The sequence below is a fragment of the Gouania willdenowi genome, chromosome 11 (assembly GCF_900634775.1).
Source record: "Gouania willdenowi chromosome 11, fGouWil2.1, whole genome shotgun sequence".
Lineage (NCBI taxonomy): Eukaryota > Metazoa > Chordata > Actinopteri > Blenniiformes > Gobiesocidae > Gouania > Gouania willdenowi.
In genome coordinates this window covers 7,311,265-7,331,786 of record NC_041054.1, presented here as the reverse complement: position 1 = coordinate 7,331,786, position 20,522 = coordinate 7,311,265, and the positions used below count along the sequence as shown (strand labels likewise).

At 36.9% G+C, this 20,522-nt stretch overlaps 1 protein-coding gene across 2 annotated transcripts; it reads left to right on the top strand.

The window, feature by feature from the left end:
* Positions 1 to 2,518: 2,518 nt before the first annotated feature.
* clk2a (CDC-like kinase 2a) lies at positions 2,519 to 18,805 on the top strand. Of its 2 annotated transcripts, XM_028461057.1 has the most exons (13): positions 2,519 to 2,730; positions 6,776 to 6,969; positions 7,903 to 8,182; positions 9,661 to 9,751; positions 11,461 to 11,527; positions 11,681 to 11,797; positions 13,690 to 13,856; positions 14,110 to 14,204; positions 14,682 to 14,811; positions 15,654 to 15,736; positions 16,473 to 16,552; positions 16,630 to 16,720; positions 17,835 to 18,805. In XM_028461057.1, the coding sequence occupies exons 2-13, from the start codon at positions 6,776 to 6,778 to the stop codon at positions 18,021 to 18,023; spliced, it is 1,584 nt and encodes a 527-aa protein (XP_028316858.1). In that variant the 5' UTR covers positions 2,519 to 2,730; the 3' UTR covers positions 18,024 to 18,805. The 2 variants fall into 2 exon arrangements, with proteins under 2 accessions (XP_028316858.1, XP_028316859.1); XM_028461058.1 differs by lacking the exons at positions 2,519 to 2,730; positions 6,776 to 6,969; positions 9,661 to 9,751 and having other exon boundaries at positions 8,057 to 8,182.
* The last annotated feature ends 1,717 nt before the right edge of the window (positions 18,806 to 20,522 follow it).

Genomic DNA, 20,522 nt, shown 5'->3' with positions numbered 1-20,522 from the left:
GGATCATTTCTGACCTGCTTGTGTGATCATTTTAAGTAAAGCACATTGGTCAGATACAAATATTGGTTTAAAAGTGCTTTGGCCAATGGGAAATTTAAAGTTTCTTAATGGTAGGTTTATTAACAAAAGTAGTCTTTAATAGAATTTTTTTTTTCAGATCCACTCAATAATGTATATAAAGCGGAGGTTTTCAACTCATCTCACTCTGGGACCCACATTTTGCCTTGGTCATCAAATCGCAACCCACTTTTTTTTCCTTTTTTTTTAATTCAACCAAACAAATTTAGTTTTTTTCAAAGATAGCTGTTGAAAACACGCCTATATATATGTATATATATTTTTTTAAACATAAATCTATATATTTTGCTGTGCAACATGCTTTTCACAGCATGTCTGTCAAAATAAATGTTTCTTTCAAAATAAAAGACGAGTCACACATGACAGACATTAAGTTTTTTTTTTTTTTGGCCAGCTTTCCGCGACCCATTTTTGGGTCCCGACCCATCAGTTGAGAATCACTGATATAGCGCACGTATTGCTCCTGTTTTTTTTTAAAAAAAGAAAAATTTGGGAATCAAGTACAATTTTGGAATAAATAAGAATTACAGTATATTCACATTTTAAGATTAATAATTACTTGTGATAAAGGCAGGGGAAATTGAGCTCTGGCAAATATTGAGAAGTTTCATCTTAATTTTTTGGTCATTTACACTACTGGTAATTAATTTCTTGCTTTCTACGGGCCAAACGGAAGGCTCAAAAGGGCCATATTTTGCCCCCGGGCCATGAGTTTGACATGTAAGCTAAGTTGGGGAACTGATTTTTATTTCACAGCTGTGATGCACGTACTCGTTTTCTCTTCCTCTGCCTTTTTTGTGTATCTACACTGTCTGTTTATTTGGTCAATATTAAAGTGTGTATATCTTTTTGCTTTTATGAAACAACCTAGATTTTATTCTACTTCAGGAAAAAAAACTTGTTTTATAATGCATCTCATGTATCTTTAAAATAATGTGAAATTGATTTTAAGACAAGCTCAATTTTGGTGTTTGTTTCAGAAAGTCAAAATATACAGACAGTCTGACACACACGTATAGCGGTTCCCGTGACCCCATTTTGGTATCAAGAATTTCTTTTTTTTTTTCTAAAATTATTTTATTATATTTTGTTTTATTATTTTTTTTTTTAAACAATTTTATTTGAACTGGATTTTTATTTGGCAAAGTAAAATTATAAAATACAGTTGTACTGTGTGTTTTAATTTGAAAAGAAAAAAGTAATTTAAAAATAAGTAATTGTAGCTGTTTATTATTATTATTATTATTATTATTATTATTATTATTATTATTATTATTATTAATTACTAAACATTTCAGGCAACCAGATTGAAACTCCAGGCAACCCCACATGGGTACCCGATCCCAAGGTTAAAAAACCGCTGTTTTAATGCATTATACACAGGAAATTAACATAATTCAGACCTGTTGTAATTTTCAAATGCTTATTTGAATTGAAATTATTAGACTATTTTATTTTAGATTAAAAGTATAATAAATATCTAAACTAGTAATATGAACAAGATTTTCACTTAATGCAAAACAAATGAATTTTCTCAACCCAAATGTATTTATTAGCTATGATTTTTTTTTTATTTTTATTTTTTTAAATTATTATTATCGGAGCACTAGTTACTTATTTGTACGTTCTTTATCATCTTGCCTTAACACAGTGTTTTTCAACCTTGGGGTCGCTTGAAATGTCTTGAATTGGTAAAATTATATTTCACATTTTTTTTTAATTACATTTTTTTTTTTTTTCAATTTTTCAAACTTTAAATATCAAACAGATGTATTCTGTACTTAAACTTTCTAAAATAAAAATCTAGTTACAATAAAATGCAGGATAAACATATCACTTTGTGCACATATATGGCAATGTAACACACTTTAAACATGATCAAAAACAAATTGTAGAAGAAAAAAAAAGTATGTTATTAAAATGGGGTCACGACCCAAAAGAGTTTGGGAACCACTGCCTTAACTGCAAAAAGATGCAACTTTGAGAACTCAAAACCTCAGTATGAAATATTTCATAGCCATGACAGTTCATGGTTTGAAAAGCTTGAAAACACTTGGAAAAATTTGTAGAACAAAAAGATGTGTATATGTTTCATATACTGAAGAAACATTATATTAATATTAAAGATGTATATTAAACACAAGGTTGAACCCATAATTTGGAATTTTCTAGTGTTATTAAATAATATTATCACTAACGTTTATTTATAGTTATTTGTTATTACATTACTGTTAGTAGTTTCTGTGGTAGAAGTCTCCACGTGAAAAGTAAAGTGTTAAACTTCATCAACAAAAGTCAAATTAAAAAGTAAACATGTCGTTCATAAATCCTTTAAAAACAAACGGACACGTTTTTATATTGGGGAGCCTCGAACGTCAGTGTCGTGTTTGTTTGATCATAGTTTTTGTGCTGCAGACTATTAACAGAATGTGTCAGTGAGTGTTTTTACTGCTGTGCGCAAAGCGAACCTCAACCAACCGACACGGAGCGTCACAGGCAGCCGCTGGTCTGAACCAGAACGAGTAGCAGAGCTCACTCACTCCGCTACACCACAGCTTTAAACGCCCACACACAGACTGATAAAGGGGGACAAACTGGATCGCCATCACGGACTTTTTGTGGGACAAGCGGACGGGTCTCGCTGCTAAAACGGTAAACGATGAATTTCAGTATGTTTTTGCTCTGCCGCGGTTAGCAAGAAAACAAGCGAGCTAAACTAAGATGGCGGTCAAATTATTTACATTAGCTGTTCGCTAGCAGGGCATGCTAATGGTTAGCCTACATGCTATCTGACGCCCGCTGTCACAATATTGTGCATCAATACAGTTTGCTATGTCGTTAGTGAAGTTTTATTACGTACAACCCTGCAGTGAATATTAATTATTTTCATATAAGTTGATGAACAGTTAGTGTGGGGGTTACGATGGAACTGGTTACCCTGTCGACTACTGACTAACTTTTAACTTGATGCTATTTTCATAAAAAATCTGATTACATACGTTGATGGTATTTTTATTTTTTTTAAATTTACGTTGATAATCGTTCCTTTTGTTTAAACGTTGCAGTCCCAACAATGTTTGAATATCATAGCTGACATAATAATTCGTGTCTTTAAACCGAATACTAGCATCAGTTTAATCTATTAATGCACCCTAAATCATCACTTGTAAATAAGAATTGCATTGTGCTAGCAACACACTAAAGAAAAATAAAACACATTTGAATTAGTGAAAATAATAGTCACATTTAAAATAAAATAATAATCTTAAATTCAAACGATATCCCAGTCACTTGATAACACAGAGACCAGGGTGTTCATAGCACTGTTGCGTTGTCCAGCAGGCAGAGGGAAAACGTCGGCGACACTTTAAAATTCAACACTAATTTGCAAGTTCACAGTTTGTGTTGAATTTGAATGCAATATCATTTTGTTATCGCTTTGTTTGTCACACTACTTCGTTTATTACATGGTTGAGTGGACAGTGGCTGTATGCACCCACAAAAAATGTCTAAGTCTTAACTAACTCAAAAGCTATGTCAGTGCTAACTTACTATTAGCATGCATTTACAGTGCCAGTGCTGCAGCACTAACTCCTTTAGAAAAGAAAGATGTGTTTTTTTGGAAGGGTTATCTTTAAGGTTGTGTTTCATTAAGTACAATTGCAAGATTTGTGTAAACCCTGAAAAGTAAAGTATGGTTATTAATTAAGTTTTACATCCGATCAGTTGATTTCCTTGTTTGGCTTTGGATAATCTTAAAGGCAGGGTATGTAATTTTCGAAAACTAGCATGATTTTGAAAGTAGCATCCTCCGAGTGCTCCCTCTAAACGTCCCTCACTCACATGCACGAGCGCCGGGGCTCCAAAAGCGGACTTATGCTGCGTTCACACCGAATGCGTCGTCTGCGGCACTGGACGCATCTGCCGCACGAAACGTACTGCAGGGTCCGCAGGTTCAAAAAATGTCCCCATTCGCTTCATACGCACGTCTGAAGCAAAGCCCCGCCCACCAGCGACACATCCAACTCGCTGAGTTTCACTGACTGCTGAAGTGAGGAGCTGCACTCCTTTTTCTCTTCTCATAAACATAAACCACCAGTGAAAAAGGCCGGTGTGAATAGCGACCAATGCTATCCTAGCTCAGTGCCGGTTTTTAAAGATGAAAACTACAGAGAAAACTTTTACATGCTACTACCACCTCCTCGCTGATTCTCCTCCACACCTAATCCTTCCTAGTCTGGTTCCGGTTATGAAGACCATGTCATACAGCTCCAGGTGGTCACACACAGCTTCTACTCTATGGTTGAATGGGTAAACAGGCCAGTGTCCGTGTTGACGGCCTGACATTGTCAACAAAGACTCTGATTGGCTCTCGTCATGCGAAACAGTCGCAGGAGTTCAATATTTTCAACTCTTGCGGATGTGCGGATATGCTTAAAATTGGGAGCGCGCTCGCACGGCCAATGCAGTTGATGTGCGGATCGGACCGCACTGCCGCGCTGGAAAGATTTCGCATCTGGGACGCATCTATCCATTGACTTTGTATGTAATCTGGACGCACAAACATTTTGTGACAATTCCGGTGTAAACGCAGCATTAAGCTCATGGCTTGTATTGTGTAGAAACTACGTTGTCTCATTCAGTGGTAAGTAAACACTAAACTTTATCATTATATATGTTAAAAAAACATGCCTAGAAACTCAGTTTTTAACTCTGTCACTGGTGACGCACTTTGAGTGTGGGGCCGTGCGCGCAAGGGGTCGAGAACGAGCAGGGAGACGTGATTGGTTAATAAAAACAAACCGTCTTTTGTCATTGGTGGAAGTTTTTACAGGCTTACAGCTGCTACAGACGACGGATTTTCCTCGTTCCTTTTTCAGAGCACATACAATCTTCAATTTCAGTCAGGACATGATGACAGTTAAACCTAAAACTTAAAAAGTGTATCTGGAGTAGGGGTGTGAAAAAAATGGATTTCATGATATATCGCAATTTTTTGGATGCCGATTTTAAATCGATTTTTTATTTAAAAAATAGTTTTGTTTTCAATTTATTTAAATTTTATTTTCTTAATTGAATTTTTTTATATTTTATCAATATTTTTGTGTATTTGTGCAATATTTCAGTGGTGGTTACAATGCTTTCAATGTGTTCCAATGGTTACTTGATGTACTCAATTTTATGATGGCAGTGTGTAATGCCTGCAATATTTATGTAATAACAGGCTCTTTCATATAATCTGTTCAGATCAGTGTTTAAACTGACACAATAGGATGCATTATTTTTTCTTATTTTTGTGCATTGTTAGTAACTCAGGGTGATTTATCCTTAATATTCTCACTTACAGTTGTTACAATGCCGTCATTATGTTGTCATGGTTACTTTGAGACTTCTACACAGTAGTTTCAGTGAAAAGAAACTTGTTGCACTTTATTTTTTGATGGCAGTGTGTAACACTGCATTTTCTTTTTTTCAGTGAAAATTTGCAAAAACACTAATAATAAATAGGATGTTTTGAAGCAAATAGTTTTGACTCAATTTGTACTCTGAATGATCAATGTCTTCTAGGGATGTAACGATTCACTCAACTCCCGATACGATTCTCTCACGATTTATTTTACAAAATGGGACTGTATATAAATGACTGAAAAATATTGCTTTATTTTTTTTTTTGGGAAAATACTATACTATTTTTCATTGTCAAAATAATCCCTTGATAAACTGTTCAAAACAATGCAATTTAACTAAAAATAAATATTGAATGAAATAAATAAAGGAATAATACAAATGAAGAAGAAGCTTATTATTTAAATTCTGGTTCTATAGTAAACAATACAAAACTGCATAATAGTTCTTTTTCTTTTTAAAAGTGCAACTGAAAATGTAATTTGTGCCTTAACAATTGGACTTAAAAAAAACAAAACAAAAAAAAAAAACAGTCATTTTACTGTATTTAGGTCAGATATTTGTTTGGACCAGCAGAGGGCGCTGCTAACCCAGTTGTCAGTTGGCATGCAGATATTTTGCAGTGAAGAAGAGATGCTATGCTAGCAGACAGAGCTAATAGAAAAACGTGACTTTTACAGATATTCACGTAATATTACAGATATTCTTTCGGTGCTAAAGGGGTAAGGAATCATTTATGAATATGTTTAAGAGTAGAAGATGGCCAGAAAGAAAGTATTAGCAGATTTCGCTCGCCGCCAACACTTCTGGGTAGCGCCCTCAGCTGGTTAAAAAAAGTACTGCAATTCAATTTTCACAGCATCAATGTGAACCGTGATACCTATGAATCGATTTTTAACTGCCTTACGATTAATCGTTATATCCCTAATGTCTTCTGATGAACATATATAGCAACTTGATTTTTCATCTCTACGTTTAATTTTGATATTAACTGGGTAGAATATCGTGATATATCGTATTGTGACCCACGTATCGCGATACGATTTAGCATATTGTATTGGGTTGTATTGCAGCTTTAAATCGATCGAAGGATCCTGAATTGAATTGTATCAGATTGGTGCAGACTTTTTGATACCATACTGTTGTCCGAAGAATCAATATCATTGTATTGTTTTAGAACTGGTGATTTACATCCAGACTAAACAGCATCAGCTCAAACTTAAATTATTTTATACTTCCCTAAAAGGTGATTTGTTCCATTAAGAATAACAAATCTTTTGTTTTCTGCTAGATGCCTCACAATAGACGTTATACGTCTTCTGAACGAGACAGTCGCAGCAGCTACCAAGACCGATACAGAGACAGAGGGCGGAGACGTCGTCACAGAAGATCGCCAACGTTTTCCTCCAGCAGTGACCGAGAGAAGGACAGAGACCGAAGAGGACGTGGACACAGACAGGAGGGAAGCTATGTTCGCTCACGGAGGTATGTTATCGTCTATTTCAGTGGTTCTCAACCTTTTCAGCCCGCGACCCCCAAAATAAAGGTGCCAGGTACCGGGGATCCCCACTGTACCTGAAGGTGATTGAACGCAGACATGAAGTTATGTGGAGACAGGGCCATCTATAAAGTCATCAAAATGATGATCTATTGTTCTATGAATCTGTGATAACCACATTTATTTATTTATTTATCTGAATAATATCCACTGTTAAGCAGGATGTTTATTATTATTTGCTCCATAGTATATAGTCATCTTAAAGATGTGAATCCTTGTTTTAATCAGAAATAAAATGGTTTAAAATTGCCCAAAAATGGTGGTGAAATGGGATATTAAAAAGCACACAAATTCGTTAAAAGTTGCAAATAACAGTGCCCAAAAATGGACAGAAAAAGTGGTTAAAATGGTTTTAAGTGTCAATATTGGAATAATTAGTTTGAACTGGCAAATAATGGGCATAACAAATTGTGAATGTGGTTAAATTGGCAAAAATAAGTATGGAATATAGTGAAAAGAGGTTAAGTGACAACAATGGGTCAACATACACAAGATTAGGTGGGCAAAGTGGTGGAAAGGGTTTATAAATGCTGAAAGTGTAAAAAATGTGCAGAAAAAGCATTGAAATGTGATGGAGAAGTAGCAGAAATGGGTGTAATGTAGCAAAAGGCATTAAAAGGAGCAAGAAAAAAAGGCAAGAAAAAGTAAAGTTAAAATATGGCAAGTTTGGTGTAGTTGCAGAAAAATGGTAAAAATAATCAAAACTGGGCTTAAATTGTTCAAAAAATATTCTTAGTTTCTTGAAGGCATCTGGCGACCCTATGGTTGAGAACCCCTGGTCTATTTGACGTGTTTGCATTGTGCTCTTTACTGCTTGTCAGTCTGGATGATTGAGTGCATGCTTCCCTCTACTTGTGTAGTCGCAGCTATGACAACCGCTCGACAGACCACCGAGCGTTCGACCGGAGGTACTGCGAGGGATACAGGCGCCTGGATCCAAGTCGAGACCGGGAACGAGATCGGGAGCCCCACGCAGCAGCCGACAGTTACTATTCACGCGACTTCTCCCCAAACATGTATGACTATCGGCGAGGCCGCGAGAGAGAGCGCGAGCGAGGGGAGTCGTACCGGCGGAAGGGCAGCAGGCGTAAGCACAAACGAAGGCGGCGTAGAACCAGGTCCTATAGCCCATCCAGCTCGGTGAGTACAGCCAGACCTGAGACTGTGCTTTAACTCTCCTCTCCCCTCCTGATCTTTCTTCAGATCTGTCCGCTTCTCTCTCTTTCTAATCATGTTTTTTTGCAGCCCCTGGATTACGTAAGTAGCAAAATCTTTATGATTTGTTCTTTGAGAGGAGTTTAATTTGTTCATACATTAATTTATTTTTACTGGTCGTTCCTTTTTGGCAGAGCATTTTCATTTTTATGCAGACGTTTATTTTGTTATTATTATAACTTTTTGTAATAAGCTCATGCACACACACACACACACACACACACACACACACTAGGCCTGGGCAATATATCGAGATTCAAGATGTATCGAGTTTTCTATTTTGGAGATATAGAAAATTACAATATCCCCTATTTTGATATATTTACTTTATAACTTATTTTGTATTAAAATAGTCGTTTGAGGAGCTGCTGCTTTTGCGACTTCTCAGAACAACATGAAACGCTCAGATAGATGGATTTGTGAGTGCGTCCCAACCCAGACCTTCCCCTAAACAAGTCACACTACAAAACTCACTCGCACATGTTGTCCCTTAGAGGAGAAAAAGCCAAAAGTGGAACATTTTGTGCAGCTGTTTGTTAATAAATGTGAATGTGTGGCATTTTGCATCAGCAAATTAAAAAAATGTAATAAATAAAAATTAAAAAATTGAGATCTATATCGTTTATTGCTATTTTGAGAAAAAATATCAAGATATGAATTTTGGTCCATATCGCCCAGCCCTAACACACACACCATTATATTTTCTTCTTTTTTTTTAAGTTTAAGCTTTTTTGTAGGTTTTTTTTTTTTTTTGTTAAACATAATTTTTTGCCGCATGTAAGGTTGGAGTAAAAAGTGAAAATGTTCTCCCAAATGCAACGCAAAATTCTAATTTTAAGTAATTTTGGAACCTATGATAAAGACTTGTTTCTTCATCCTCTGAGCTACATTGACTCACAACGTTTAAGTGCTAATATGTCATTAGCCAAGGGGTTAAATAGCAAACCTTTTGGTCCTACCTTATCTTGTCTTTGAATGCCTACTGCTCTTTCATTTTGTATTATGTGAGTCAAGCCTGATAAGATGCTAGTTTTGTTACTTTTAAAGTGGTGCTTGCGTTGATGAATGGATGTGCCAGTTGCTTCTTTGTTTTGTAAGCAGCTGTCAGTTAAAGGTAGAGGGCGGGGGAAGAGGAGCAGAGGACAAAATGTGATCTTTGACTTGTTCCCTTGCACTATATTCCTATCGTTATATATTTCCTTCACGTGGTGTCATGCGTGATTCGCCTCATGACCACGAAACGCACCTACAACCACAACTACCACCAACACCACCACCACCACCACCACCCTCCTCCTCCCTCCTCGTCCGACCGTGCTGCCCGGCGCCCCCTGAAACGCCCCCCTCCCTGTCACCTCTGGTCGTGTCGTGACCTGCTGATGGCGGTTTGGGTGCGAAAACAGCGGAGCGACAGCCGGACGCGGGCACTGAGTGTGAGAGACGACGAGGAAGGGCACCTGATCTGTCGGAGTGGGGACGTCCTGCAAGAGAGATGTACTCACTGCCACTACTCTATCGTAACCCATCTCCATATGAGTATTACAGCATAGAGCATTTACATGACATGGGAGTGCCTGATGATGATGATGAAGCCATGCTAGGATGCTCTTCGCTCTAGCTGAAATAGCAGAGGGTGCATTTGCAGGATTGTTGGAAAATTTCTAGAGGGACTTTAGATATAAATTGTGTCTTTGTGGTTGACAGGTTATTACACTCATAAACATAGACGCTTATTTGGTTATTTGCAAATGTTTGTTTTTTTTGCTCATCAGCTTAAAAAAAATTAGATCTGTAGCTTACGCAACTAGTAACGATCAGTCTGTAGTAGAGCTGGGCAATACATTGAAATTTAAGATATATCTATTTTGGCGATATAAAAAATGAGAATATCGCCTATATTAGGGCTGCGTGATATGGGCCAAAACTCATATCTTGATATTTTTTTTCAAAATAGTGATATACAATATAAATCTTGATAGTTTTATTTCAAATTAAGTTTGACCAGAAAGACAATTCTGGGTTAAAGTTGATGATCCAAATGCCACACAGATATATTTACTAACAAACAGCTGCACAATATGTGCCACTTGAGTCTTTTCCTCCTACAAGGGACAGCATGTGTGAGTGAGTTCTGTAGTGTGGCTTGTTTACGGGAACGTCTGGGTTATGACGCACTCAGAAATCCATCAAACTGTGCCTTTTAGAGAAGTAGTGAAAGAAGCCACTCCTATGAGTATTTTAATAGAAAAAATAAGCTACACAAATTATATATATATATATATATATATATATATATATATATATATATATGATAGATAGATAGATAGATACAGGCGAAATTGTGATTTTGTGAATTCCCAAAATAGAAATCTCAATATATAATCCAGCTCTAGCCTATATCGTTATATATGTATTTTTCTTAGCAATTCTTGATTTAGTAGTCGGTGCTTTCACTACTTCTCAGAACAGCATGAACATTTGAGTGTGTCCTAACACAGACCTTCCCCTAATTAAGCCACACTACAAAACTCACTCACGTGTGCTGTCCCTTAGTGGAGGAAAAAGCCAAAAGTGGGACACATTGTGCAGCTGTTTGTTAATAAATGTGCTTGTGTGGCATTTTTCATCAGCAAATTTAACCCAGAATTGTCTTCATGGTAAGACTTTATTTGACTTAAGAATATCTAGATTTATAACTTATATCACCATTTTGAGAAAAATGATTGCGATACGATTTGGCCCATATTGCCCGGCCCATATTGCCCAGCCCTAGTTAGTAGTACACTGCACAACACCAAATTTGTCCAAGTTGATTCACCTAGTGCACACAACACCTCATGTAACTTTCCACCTGTGGATATGTTGCAGGACTCCAATGATTATGGTTATTCCTAGTTTTTAGGTGCTTAGTTTTCAATGACTGCTATCTAGTTATTATTGAAGGGAGCACCTTATGTTTCTCCCTCAGTTTTTAACATAGTAAGTGCTGTGTGTTCAGTTATCTCAGACTACCTTGCTGTGGCCAGTTTGAATAGGCAGACGTTAGAAAGGTGGGATGGGCGCTAGCACAGATTCGCCTGTCTGCACTGTTGCATTTTTTTTTGTTTTTGCGCCAGCTCCCGTTCACACCTCTAATATTCCCGTTCCTTTTGTTTCCCTTCCCACTGTCCCTCTCCGTTCCTTCTCTGTGTGTTGTGTCACAGATGAGATCGCCAGCACTTTGGGGGAAGGCACGTTTGGGAGGGTGATGCAGTGCATTGACCATCGCAGGTGAGTGTTACGTTATTGATCTATCAGTGAAAAGAAGGGATGTTTTCTCTTCTCATCCTTCTTCTTCATGATTCAACTGTATTGGTGATCTGTGTTCATTACACTTAAATCTAGAATGTCACTCTGGGGCTTAACGCTGTCTGAATATTTCAGGGGAGGAGCTCCTGTTGCGCTGAAAATTATTAAGAATGTGGAGAAGTACAAGGAAGCCGCACGCCTTGAGATCAATGTGTTGGAAAAGATCAATGAGAAGGACCCAGACAACAAGTAGTAAGTACTTAGGCTGTGTTCGAAATGTTATACTAACGTACTAAGTCTGACGTCAAAATGAGTATGTAGTGCTTTCACATTTGATAGTATGAAAACTAGGGTTGGGGGGAAAAAAATCAGTTTACGTAAGAGTTCTGAATCGATTTTTTTTTTAAGAAAAACTCTGATTCAGAAGATCCGCTTAGAGTCTTTATTCAGGAAACACTGTAAACTGAACATACAAATGCATATTAGTCTTCTCATAAATAGAAAATACCACTATACAAAAAGTCCGCTAGCTTCATGCTAACGTCTATGGGAAAACCCATGTATATGCTCGTGCTAACATTTACCGCGCTTGGCTCTGATTTATATAACACACCTCTTATACTTAACTTTCACAAACATAGTCTTAGGAGTGTTATCAAACAGTACACTTACATACTCACAAACATACTGTATGTTTTTTCAAGCCCAAAATACAAGAACTTAGTAGAGACTACCAGGCTATGGGCTTTCAAAATGGCAGTGTTGGGTCAAAACACACAAACTCACCCAGACCGTTACAGTCAATGACACCATCTCAACAGGAAACAACAGCGACATAGACATCACAAGGAGTGTGTGTGTGTTTTATTTGTTTAGCATGAATAAATGTAACCTTTTGTCTTAATTTTGCTTTTGTGTGATTACATCATTGGAATCAGTTTATTTAAAATGATCTTATACAAACTATATTGTTTTGATGCCGTAATTTGCTTTAACACATTGTATCAATTTTTGAATGGAGAATCGCTTAAAAATGAGAATCAATTTTGAATCGAATCGTGATCCTAAGAATCGGAATCGAGTTGTGAGACACCCAAAGATTCACATCCCTACTGAAAATATATCGTATAATATATAAATGCGCATGCGCACTACCGAAAAATTAATTTTTGCTAAAAAATAATTATTCATTGTTGTTTATTTTGGTTTTCAAAGTGAACGGACACGTTTTATTTGTTCATTGGATTATGTTAGGGTTAGGGTTATAAACTCAGCACGGAGGTAAACTCAGACCGTGACACCGGCTTCAAGCTAAAAACCAAAACATCCTCATTTCAAAACAAAAGCAGCACTTAGTTTTTTAACGCTTTTGTAACTAGGGCTCTTGTTTTAAAGTTAACTGAAAGTTTAGTCAGTAGCACAATGGCAGGTCTCCAAAGATCTTGGCATGAAATGTATTTCTGTTAGTTTTATGGATCAAATGAGCACATGTTAATATTCTACTTGGTCACTTTCTCGCTTCAAATGTTTTCAGAACTTTTAAAGATGGCGAATCAACAGAGATATTTACCCTTGGTGTGCTGCAGGTTTTTTTTGTCGGTTTGAAATGCACCTTGGGAAAATTGGAAGTATACTTCAGTGGGAACACTCATCATCCTAACCATACTTATAGTATACAGTGGACAGTATATACTCATTGAGTTTGTAGTGTATAGTACGGATTATGCCATTTCGAACACAGCAATAGTGTTGTTAACGATTCCACTTTTTTTCAGTCTGACACTTGGGTATGTGTATTTGCCGATCCTGAATACCGAAACTTGTACCACAAAACGCAACACAATCTATTAAGCAAAACGCAATGAATTGGAAGACAGATTTTATTTTGTTTTCTGCTTGTTGCAAAAAATTGTCATATATTAGATAAGAATATTTTTCAAAAAAACAATGTAAAACATTTCAAGTGGGGAAAAAAAAAATATTTTCTATAAAAATAGGTTATTGCCTTTATTAATAAAAGTATCTATTGTACGTTTTAAGCAGTTTCCACTCTTCCACTGTCTTTACTTCAGTAATGAAGTTGTGTCAGACTAACATTTAAAGTTGTCTCCTGTCAAACGTCTCACGCCGTGTGTTTCTTGCAGCCTTTGTGTGCAGATGTACGACTGGTTCGACTATCACGGCCACATGTGTATCTCCTTTGAGCTGTTGGCTCTGAGCACCTTTGACTTTTTAAAGGAAAACAACTATTTACCGTACTCTATTGGTCAGGTCAGACACATGGCCTACCAGATCTGTCTCGCTGTGAAATGTAAGTTTCCTCTGCGTTACTTGAACTTTTAATCGTAGTTTTTTTTAGTTTGACTAAATAATTTGTAGTTAATCAAGAACTGTTGAGCTGTTTGAATAAATTCTCATTGATCCCCCTGTTGGTTGGAAACCAGTTTTAACCACATGGTGGTGTTATATCGGAAACAGTGTGTGTGATTGTTTAAAACAGTTTTGTTGGTTCTACGTATAATCTCATGTTTTTTCTCGTGTGACTGTGCTGTGCTCCTCTGCAGTTCTCCATGACAATAAGCTAACCCACACTGACTTAAAGCCTGAGAACATCCTGTTTGTCGACTCTGACTTCACAATGTCCTACAATGTGGAAAAGGTAGGCAGGAACATAATAGGACACTTGGCACGTTTCCATTGGCAGTATCGACTCTACACAGCTCCGCACTCCTCGCTTTCAGGACCCGATACTGTTTTTCCGGAGAGTTTCCATTGAGCACCAACCTGACACGTGAAACTGCCAGACTCCATGGGTTGCACTTTTTTGCTGCCATTCTCACAAGATCGCCAACAAAAATGAAATGGCAAAAGCTTCCTCTTTGTGCGTGAGTTGATGACTCTACGCTCAGACTCAGTGTCTGCTTTGTGCCTACGTCACATTTTCAGACCAGGGCTGCTTTTTTTGTAACCTCAACAAAGGAGGTACTAAAAAAAGCAGCACCTGGTACCACAGAGGAGGTACTTTTTCCCAGTGGAAACGCGTAAAAAAATAGTAGAGCCGATGCCGTCAGTGGAAACGCGCCTTTGATCCCATGTATGAATGATTTGTGCTGAATTTTGAACGTTGTTCTCCCAGAAACGGGAGGAGCGGACTGTTAAAAGCACAGCGGTGCGTGTGGTGGACTTCGGCAGTGCCACGTTTGACCACGAGCATCACAGCACCATCGTGTCCACACGTCACTACCGAGCCCCGGAGGTCATACTGGGTTAGTGTGTGTTTGACTATGAACTCTGGGATAGATGGTATACTTTATGCACTACTACCTTTAACGTTCCTTCATGGTTTCTCTGTACATACAGTAGTTTGCATTTTTGCCATGACTATGTGATGTTTCCTCCCAAACATGGTTACCAAGGTAACTGGTGTGAGATTGTAAAAGCCTCTCTGTGTGTTTGATTTGTATCTACAATAGAGTTGGGCAACTTTTATCAGAACAAAAATGTGTTCGTTTGATCAAAGGGCCAAACATTCATGTCAGCGTTCAGAATAATGACCAATCTGAGCATTAATACAGGAAACGAAAAAGGGTTTTTAGTCATTTTATGTTTTTCTGTGATTTGTTTTTCTGTTGTCCTTTTGTGGATTTTTCTTATAAGATATATTTCTTTAGAAGTCATATTGTGTATTTGTGTTGTTATTTTGTGTCTTTTTTTGCGTATTTGTGTTGTTGTTTTGTTTGTAGTACTTTTCTTGTCTTTTAGTTGACTTTTGTTGTAATTTTCCGTAATTTTGTATGGGCTTTTTTTGAGTCATTTTCTGCATTTTTGTTGTCATTTTGCATTATTTAGAGTTTTTTGTATAGTTCTGTTTCGTTTTTTAAATTCTTGTAGTAGTTTTTTGTTTCTGGAGTATTTTCTGTGTTTTTTTCTTTTTTAGTATACTGTAGTGTACTCTTGCTGCTGTTTTTGTGTATTTAAATTCATTTTGTGCATTTACTTTGCGGGCCGCAAACAATCAGACGAAGGGCCACCAGTTTTCTATGTCCGATCTGCACAGTTTTTAATGAAAACTGCGTTACAGAATTTTTAACTTCCTGTCTTCTTTCAGAGCTGGGCTGGAGTCACCCCTGTGATGTGTGGAGTATCGGCTGTATCCTGTTTGAGTACTACCTGGGCTTCACCTTGTTTCAGGTGCAGTAACGGGACACTGTTATTCATCTCACTCAGACAGAACAGCTGTGGTATAGACCGTCTTAAATATGTCTGTAACTCCTTAGTGAGATCTGGCAAACTGAGCTGAATACAACATGTAACAGTAAAATAAATTGGTATTGATATAATTCAGCTTTATTATCCCCCGCCACAAGTGTGAAGGGGGATGTAGGTTTGAGGTCCGTCTGAGTTAAAGGGGACAGCTTTTCTCATTTAATCATGTAAGATAGGATAACCAAATTCAGCGTGTGGTTTCAGGGTATCAATATCTTCATGGAGTTGGAAAATGAGAAGCGCAATTGTTTTTCCAGAGTTATTGCCCTTTATCCGTATTTTCACTATGTTCGTAGTATCTTCAAAGGGGACAGCTTTTCTCGGAAACCATTTAAGATAGGATAACCAAATTCGGTTTGAAAATTAGAAGCGCGCACTTATTTTTTCTGGAGTTATTGCCCTTCTGCTGTTTTTTTTTACTTTGTTCAAAGTATCTTCAAAGGAGAGAGCTTTTCTTAGAAACCGTTTAAGATTGTATATTTATATTCTGATCTGATAATATTTTCTTATGTACAAATCTAAGTTCTTAGATTTAGGACATTTAGGAAAAGGTTGTGAGTTATAATGACAACCAATCTGGCGGGAGATGTTGATGACTGTCTTCTGGTTTCTGTTAGCTATTCTGACTGAACCATGTTTGTTTCCATCCATCTTCTTTCAGACTCATGATAACAGAGAGCATCTGGCCATGATGGAGAGAATTCTGGGACCCGTGCCCTCCAGAATGATCCGGAAGACCAGGTCAGAAAACCTAACATCACTTTTAAACATTGGTATTTCACAGCTGGATGCTGATCCCACTGTTAATGTGTTCTCAGGAAGCAGAAATACTTCTACCGTGGTCGTCTGGATTGGGATGAGAGTTCATCTGCAGGAAAATATGTCAGAGAAAACTGCAAACCTCTGCGGGTAATCATTTAATGTGATGGCCTTAAACTGTGTCATTTTATTCAAAGCTGCTGGAGACAAACATTTTTTTAATCAGATGTAGTCATAGTGTAGGTTTTTTTCACATTCATTTTCTTCTTTCTTTTCCCCCCTTTTTTTCACGTTTTCCAATTATTTTTTTTTCTTTTTTCATTTTTTTTTTCATTTTTTCACCCACTTTTTAAAAAATGTTCTTCCTTTTTATCATTTCCCCCATTTTTTCATATAAAGCAAAGATTATTTGCTCGAAAGATGCAAAAGGTTGAAAACTTAAAACTATTAAAATGGTTTATTTTTTTTTAAAGTAACTCACTGAAAATTTGTGAAATTAAAACATAGAGCCTAAAACAAAGGCAAAAAAGTGAACAAATTAAAAATATAGTTTTTATCACAGTAAGAATGAAATAAAAACACACTCAGCATCCATCTATGGGACTCCACATCCAACAATGCAAAACCTTTCTGAAAATATCAATAAACAAAGCGTTCATAGTGGAGATTAAAATAAACTTTCCAGCAGAAATTTCAACATTTTACATCTTTTTTCAATCAATAGATCTTCAATTCATTGATCTATGTGTTCTACACCAGTGGTTCTCAAACTACCCCTTTTCTCTTATTTTAAAGAATCTCATTTTGCAAATAAGTGGAAAGAAACATATTTAGTGCAGTGGTTCTCAACCTTTTTTAATTTATTTTTTGTTCTGCATTTAAGTACTCTTTCACAAAGTGAATGTATAGAAATAAAGTTGTTTAAGATTGTTTTAATAAAAAAGTACAAAAATTTAAAAGTTTCAAAAATCTATTTTCATTTTTCAGAAATTTCAGGCGACCCCAACTTTGAAAAACACTGATTTAGTGGCTCCTGAATAGATTTATTTATATAGTTTTTGGGGTTAATTTTCTACTCCCTCCCTCCTAAGTACCCCTTGTAGTATCATGGCGTACCCCTAGGGGTACACGTACCCCCATTTGAGAAACACTGGTGTATACTATGACTTTACTGATGAAGAAGAAAATGTCATCTCAAGCAGTTTTAATTCTACTTTTTCTGATTTTTGGTTAATTCTTCGTGTGCATCCTGTGCCTTCCACAGCGGTATCTGCTATCAGAGGCTGAGGAACACCACCAGTTGTTTGACCTGATTGAGAGCATGTTGGAGTACGAGCCATCCAAGAGGCTCCTGCTCGCAGATTCCCTCAAACATCCGTTCTTCGAGAACAGCGGCGTCGGAGAGGCGACGGGCACCAAGAGCTGGGAGGGGAACCGGGACATCAGCCGGTGACGCTGAGGCCGGACTGACTGAACGCTGCACAGTTTACCCACAGCACCACATACTGGGCTTCTCTTTCTGTCATTGGGGTTTCATAGTACGGATGGTACACATGTTCACACATCACGCTCTAAAAACCCACAGCGGAACTGGGAAGGAGTCCACCCACAGCGTCAGCCCGTCACAGGCCAATTACTCCTGGATAACTTTTGGTGCAGCTCCCGTCTTCTTTAAGTCTTCGATACATCCTTTCTTCTTCCATCCGTCCGTTGACTTAACCAGGTCTTACATGATTATAACAGTTGATAAAGGAAAATACAAATATTTTTTTCATTTTATCCAATCGACTGGATGCAGCAGAATAATGTCTTATCTTTTTTTTTTTTTTACACTGTAAAACCATCTTTTTAAACATTTTGTTTCAGGGAAAACTTCCCTTTTTGATTAATCTGTCTTTATTCAGCGCTGGTTTGTGAGCCTGTTTTTTCCTCCTCCAATGATGAAAGTTTCTAACACTCTACTCAATATGGGCTGTAAGAAAAATCCCATTGTGTTACTCATTGCTCACGTGTGTGTCTGTGTGGTTGAATTCGGCCATTGTTACGAGAGCAGCGACGTAAACGTTAGCGTAAACATTACTGCCTTTAGCACGTGAGGTGAAGCACCAACAGCTCCAGTAGGTCACGGTGTCCACCTCCCAAACTGTACATGACTTGGGGTTTTTTTGTATCAAATGAAAGCGTATATTACTGTATATATGTATTGTTAAGAATTAAAGTCCTCCTTGACAAAGAGTTGGAATTCTTAGTGGTTTTGTGTATGGAGCGCAGTGTCTGAATAAATGAAACCATAAAATATTATTCTAAAAAGAAGACAAAAAGAATCTTGTTGGAATTACACGGAAATCGTGAAAACGCCTTCGTACTGGTGGTTCAGCTTTGTGACAAGTGATTCCTGAAGTCAGCACAGCTGTGACAGGTGTATTGATAGGTTAAGCTCCACCATATGTGGCTAATGTGTCCACTGCTGCTTCGTTGACCTCAATCATTCTCCATTCACTGTAATCCAATCCATGAGCTTGAAACAGCAAACCATTGTAGTCCTAATATTAGGTCATTGATAAGCCTTAAAACGGGGGTAAGGCATGAAAAGGGCAAAACAATTTCAAACGCAAAACAAACAGAGATTAGGCTTTAGTAAGGCATAAAAAGGACGAAAAAATTTAAAACACCAAAACTCGGAGGGAAGGCTATAGTAAGGCATTAAAAAAGAAAAAAAAATTAAGGGTGAAAAAATTTAAGATGCCAAAAAATGGAGGTAAGGCTATAGAAAGGCAAAAAAGGCAACTAATTTACAAAAGCTTAAAAAGAAGTAAGGCACAAAACGGGTGAAAAAATTTCAAAAGCTAAAAAACAGGTTAGGCTATAACGGCATAAAAAAGGGCGAAAAAATTTCAAACGCTAAAAATTGAAAGTAAGACATAAAAAGGGGGAAAAAAACTTTCAAACGCCAAAAAACGAAGATAAAGCTATAGTAAGGCATGAAAAAGGGCAAAAAAAATGTAAAACGCCAAAAAACAGAGGTAAGGCTATAGTAAGGCATAAAAAAGGGCAAAAAATTTTCAAACGGCAAAAAACGGAGGTAATGCTATAGTAAGGCATAAAAAGGGCCAAAAAATTTCAAATGCCAAAAAATGGAAGTAAGGCTATAGTAAGGCATAAAAAGGGGCAAAAAAAATTCAAAAGCAAAAAAAAACAGAGGTAAGGATATAGTAAGGCATAAAAAGGGGCCAAAAAATTTCAAATGCCAAAAGATGAAGATAAAGCTATAGTAAGGCATGACAAAAGGCAAAAAAATATAAAACGCCAAAAAACGGAGGTAAGGCTATAATAAGGCATAAAAAGGGCGAAAAATTTTCATACGCCAATTAAAAAGAGGTAAGGCTATAGTAAGGCATAAAAAAGGGCCAAAAAATTTCAAACGCCAAAAGATGAAGATAAAGCTATAGTAAGGCATGAAAAGGGCCAAAAAATTTCAAATGCCAAAAAACAAAGATAAAGCTATAGTAAGGCATAAAAAAGGGCAAAAAATTTTCAAACGGCAAAAAACAGAGGTAAGGATATAGTAAGGCATAAAAAGGGGCCAAAAAATTTCAAATGCCAAAAGATGAAGATAAAGCTATAGTAAGGCATGACAAAAGGCAAAAAAATATAAAACGCCAAAAAACGGAGGTAAGGCTATAATAAGGCATAAAAAGGGCGAAAAATTTTCATACGCCAATTAAAAAGAGGTAAGGCTATAGTAAGGCATAAAAAAGGGCAAAAAAAATTCAAAAGCAAAAAAAAACAGAGGTAAGGATATAGTAAGGCATAAAAAGGGAAAAAAAATTTCAAACGGCAAAAAACGGAGGTAAGGCTATAGTAAGGCATAAAAAAGACAAAAAAAAATTTCAAATGCCAAAAAACGGAGGTAAGGCTATAGTAAGGCATGAAAAAGGGCAAAAAAATGTAA

Excerpts from the sequence above, each read along its gene's own strand:
- clk2a (XM_028461057.1), top strand. The coding sequence starts at position 6,776 with ATGCCTCACAATAGACGTTATACGTCTTCTGAACGAGACAGTCGCAGC. Across the intron at positions 11,798-13,689 it reads AAGGACCCAGACAACAAGTA|CCTTTGTGTGCAGATGTACG; the intron begins GTAAGTACTTAG and ends TGTTTCTTGCAG. Across the intron at positions 14,812-15,653 it reads AGCCCCGGAGGTCATACTGG|AGCTGGGCTGGAGTCACCCC; the intron begins GTTAGTGTGTGT and ends GTCTTCTTTCAG.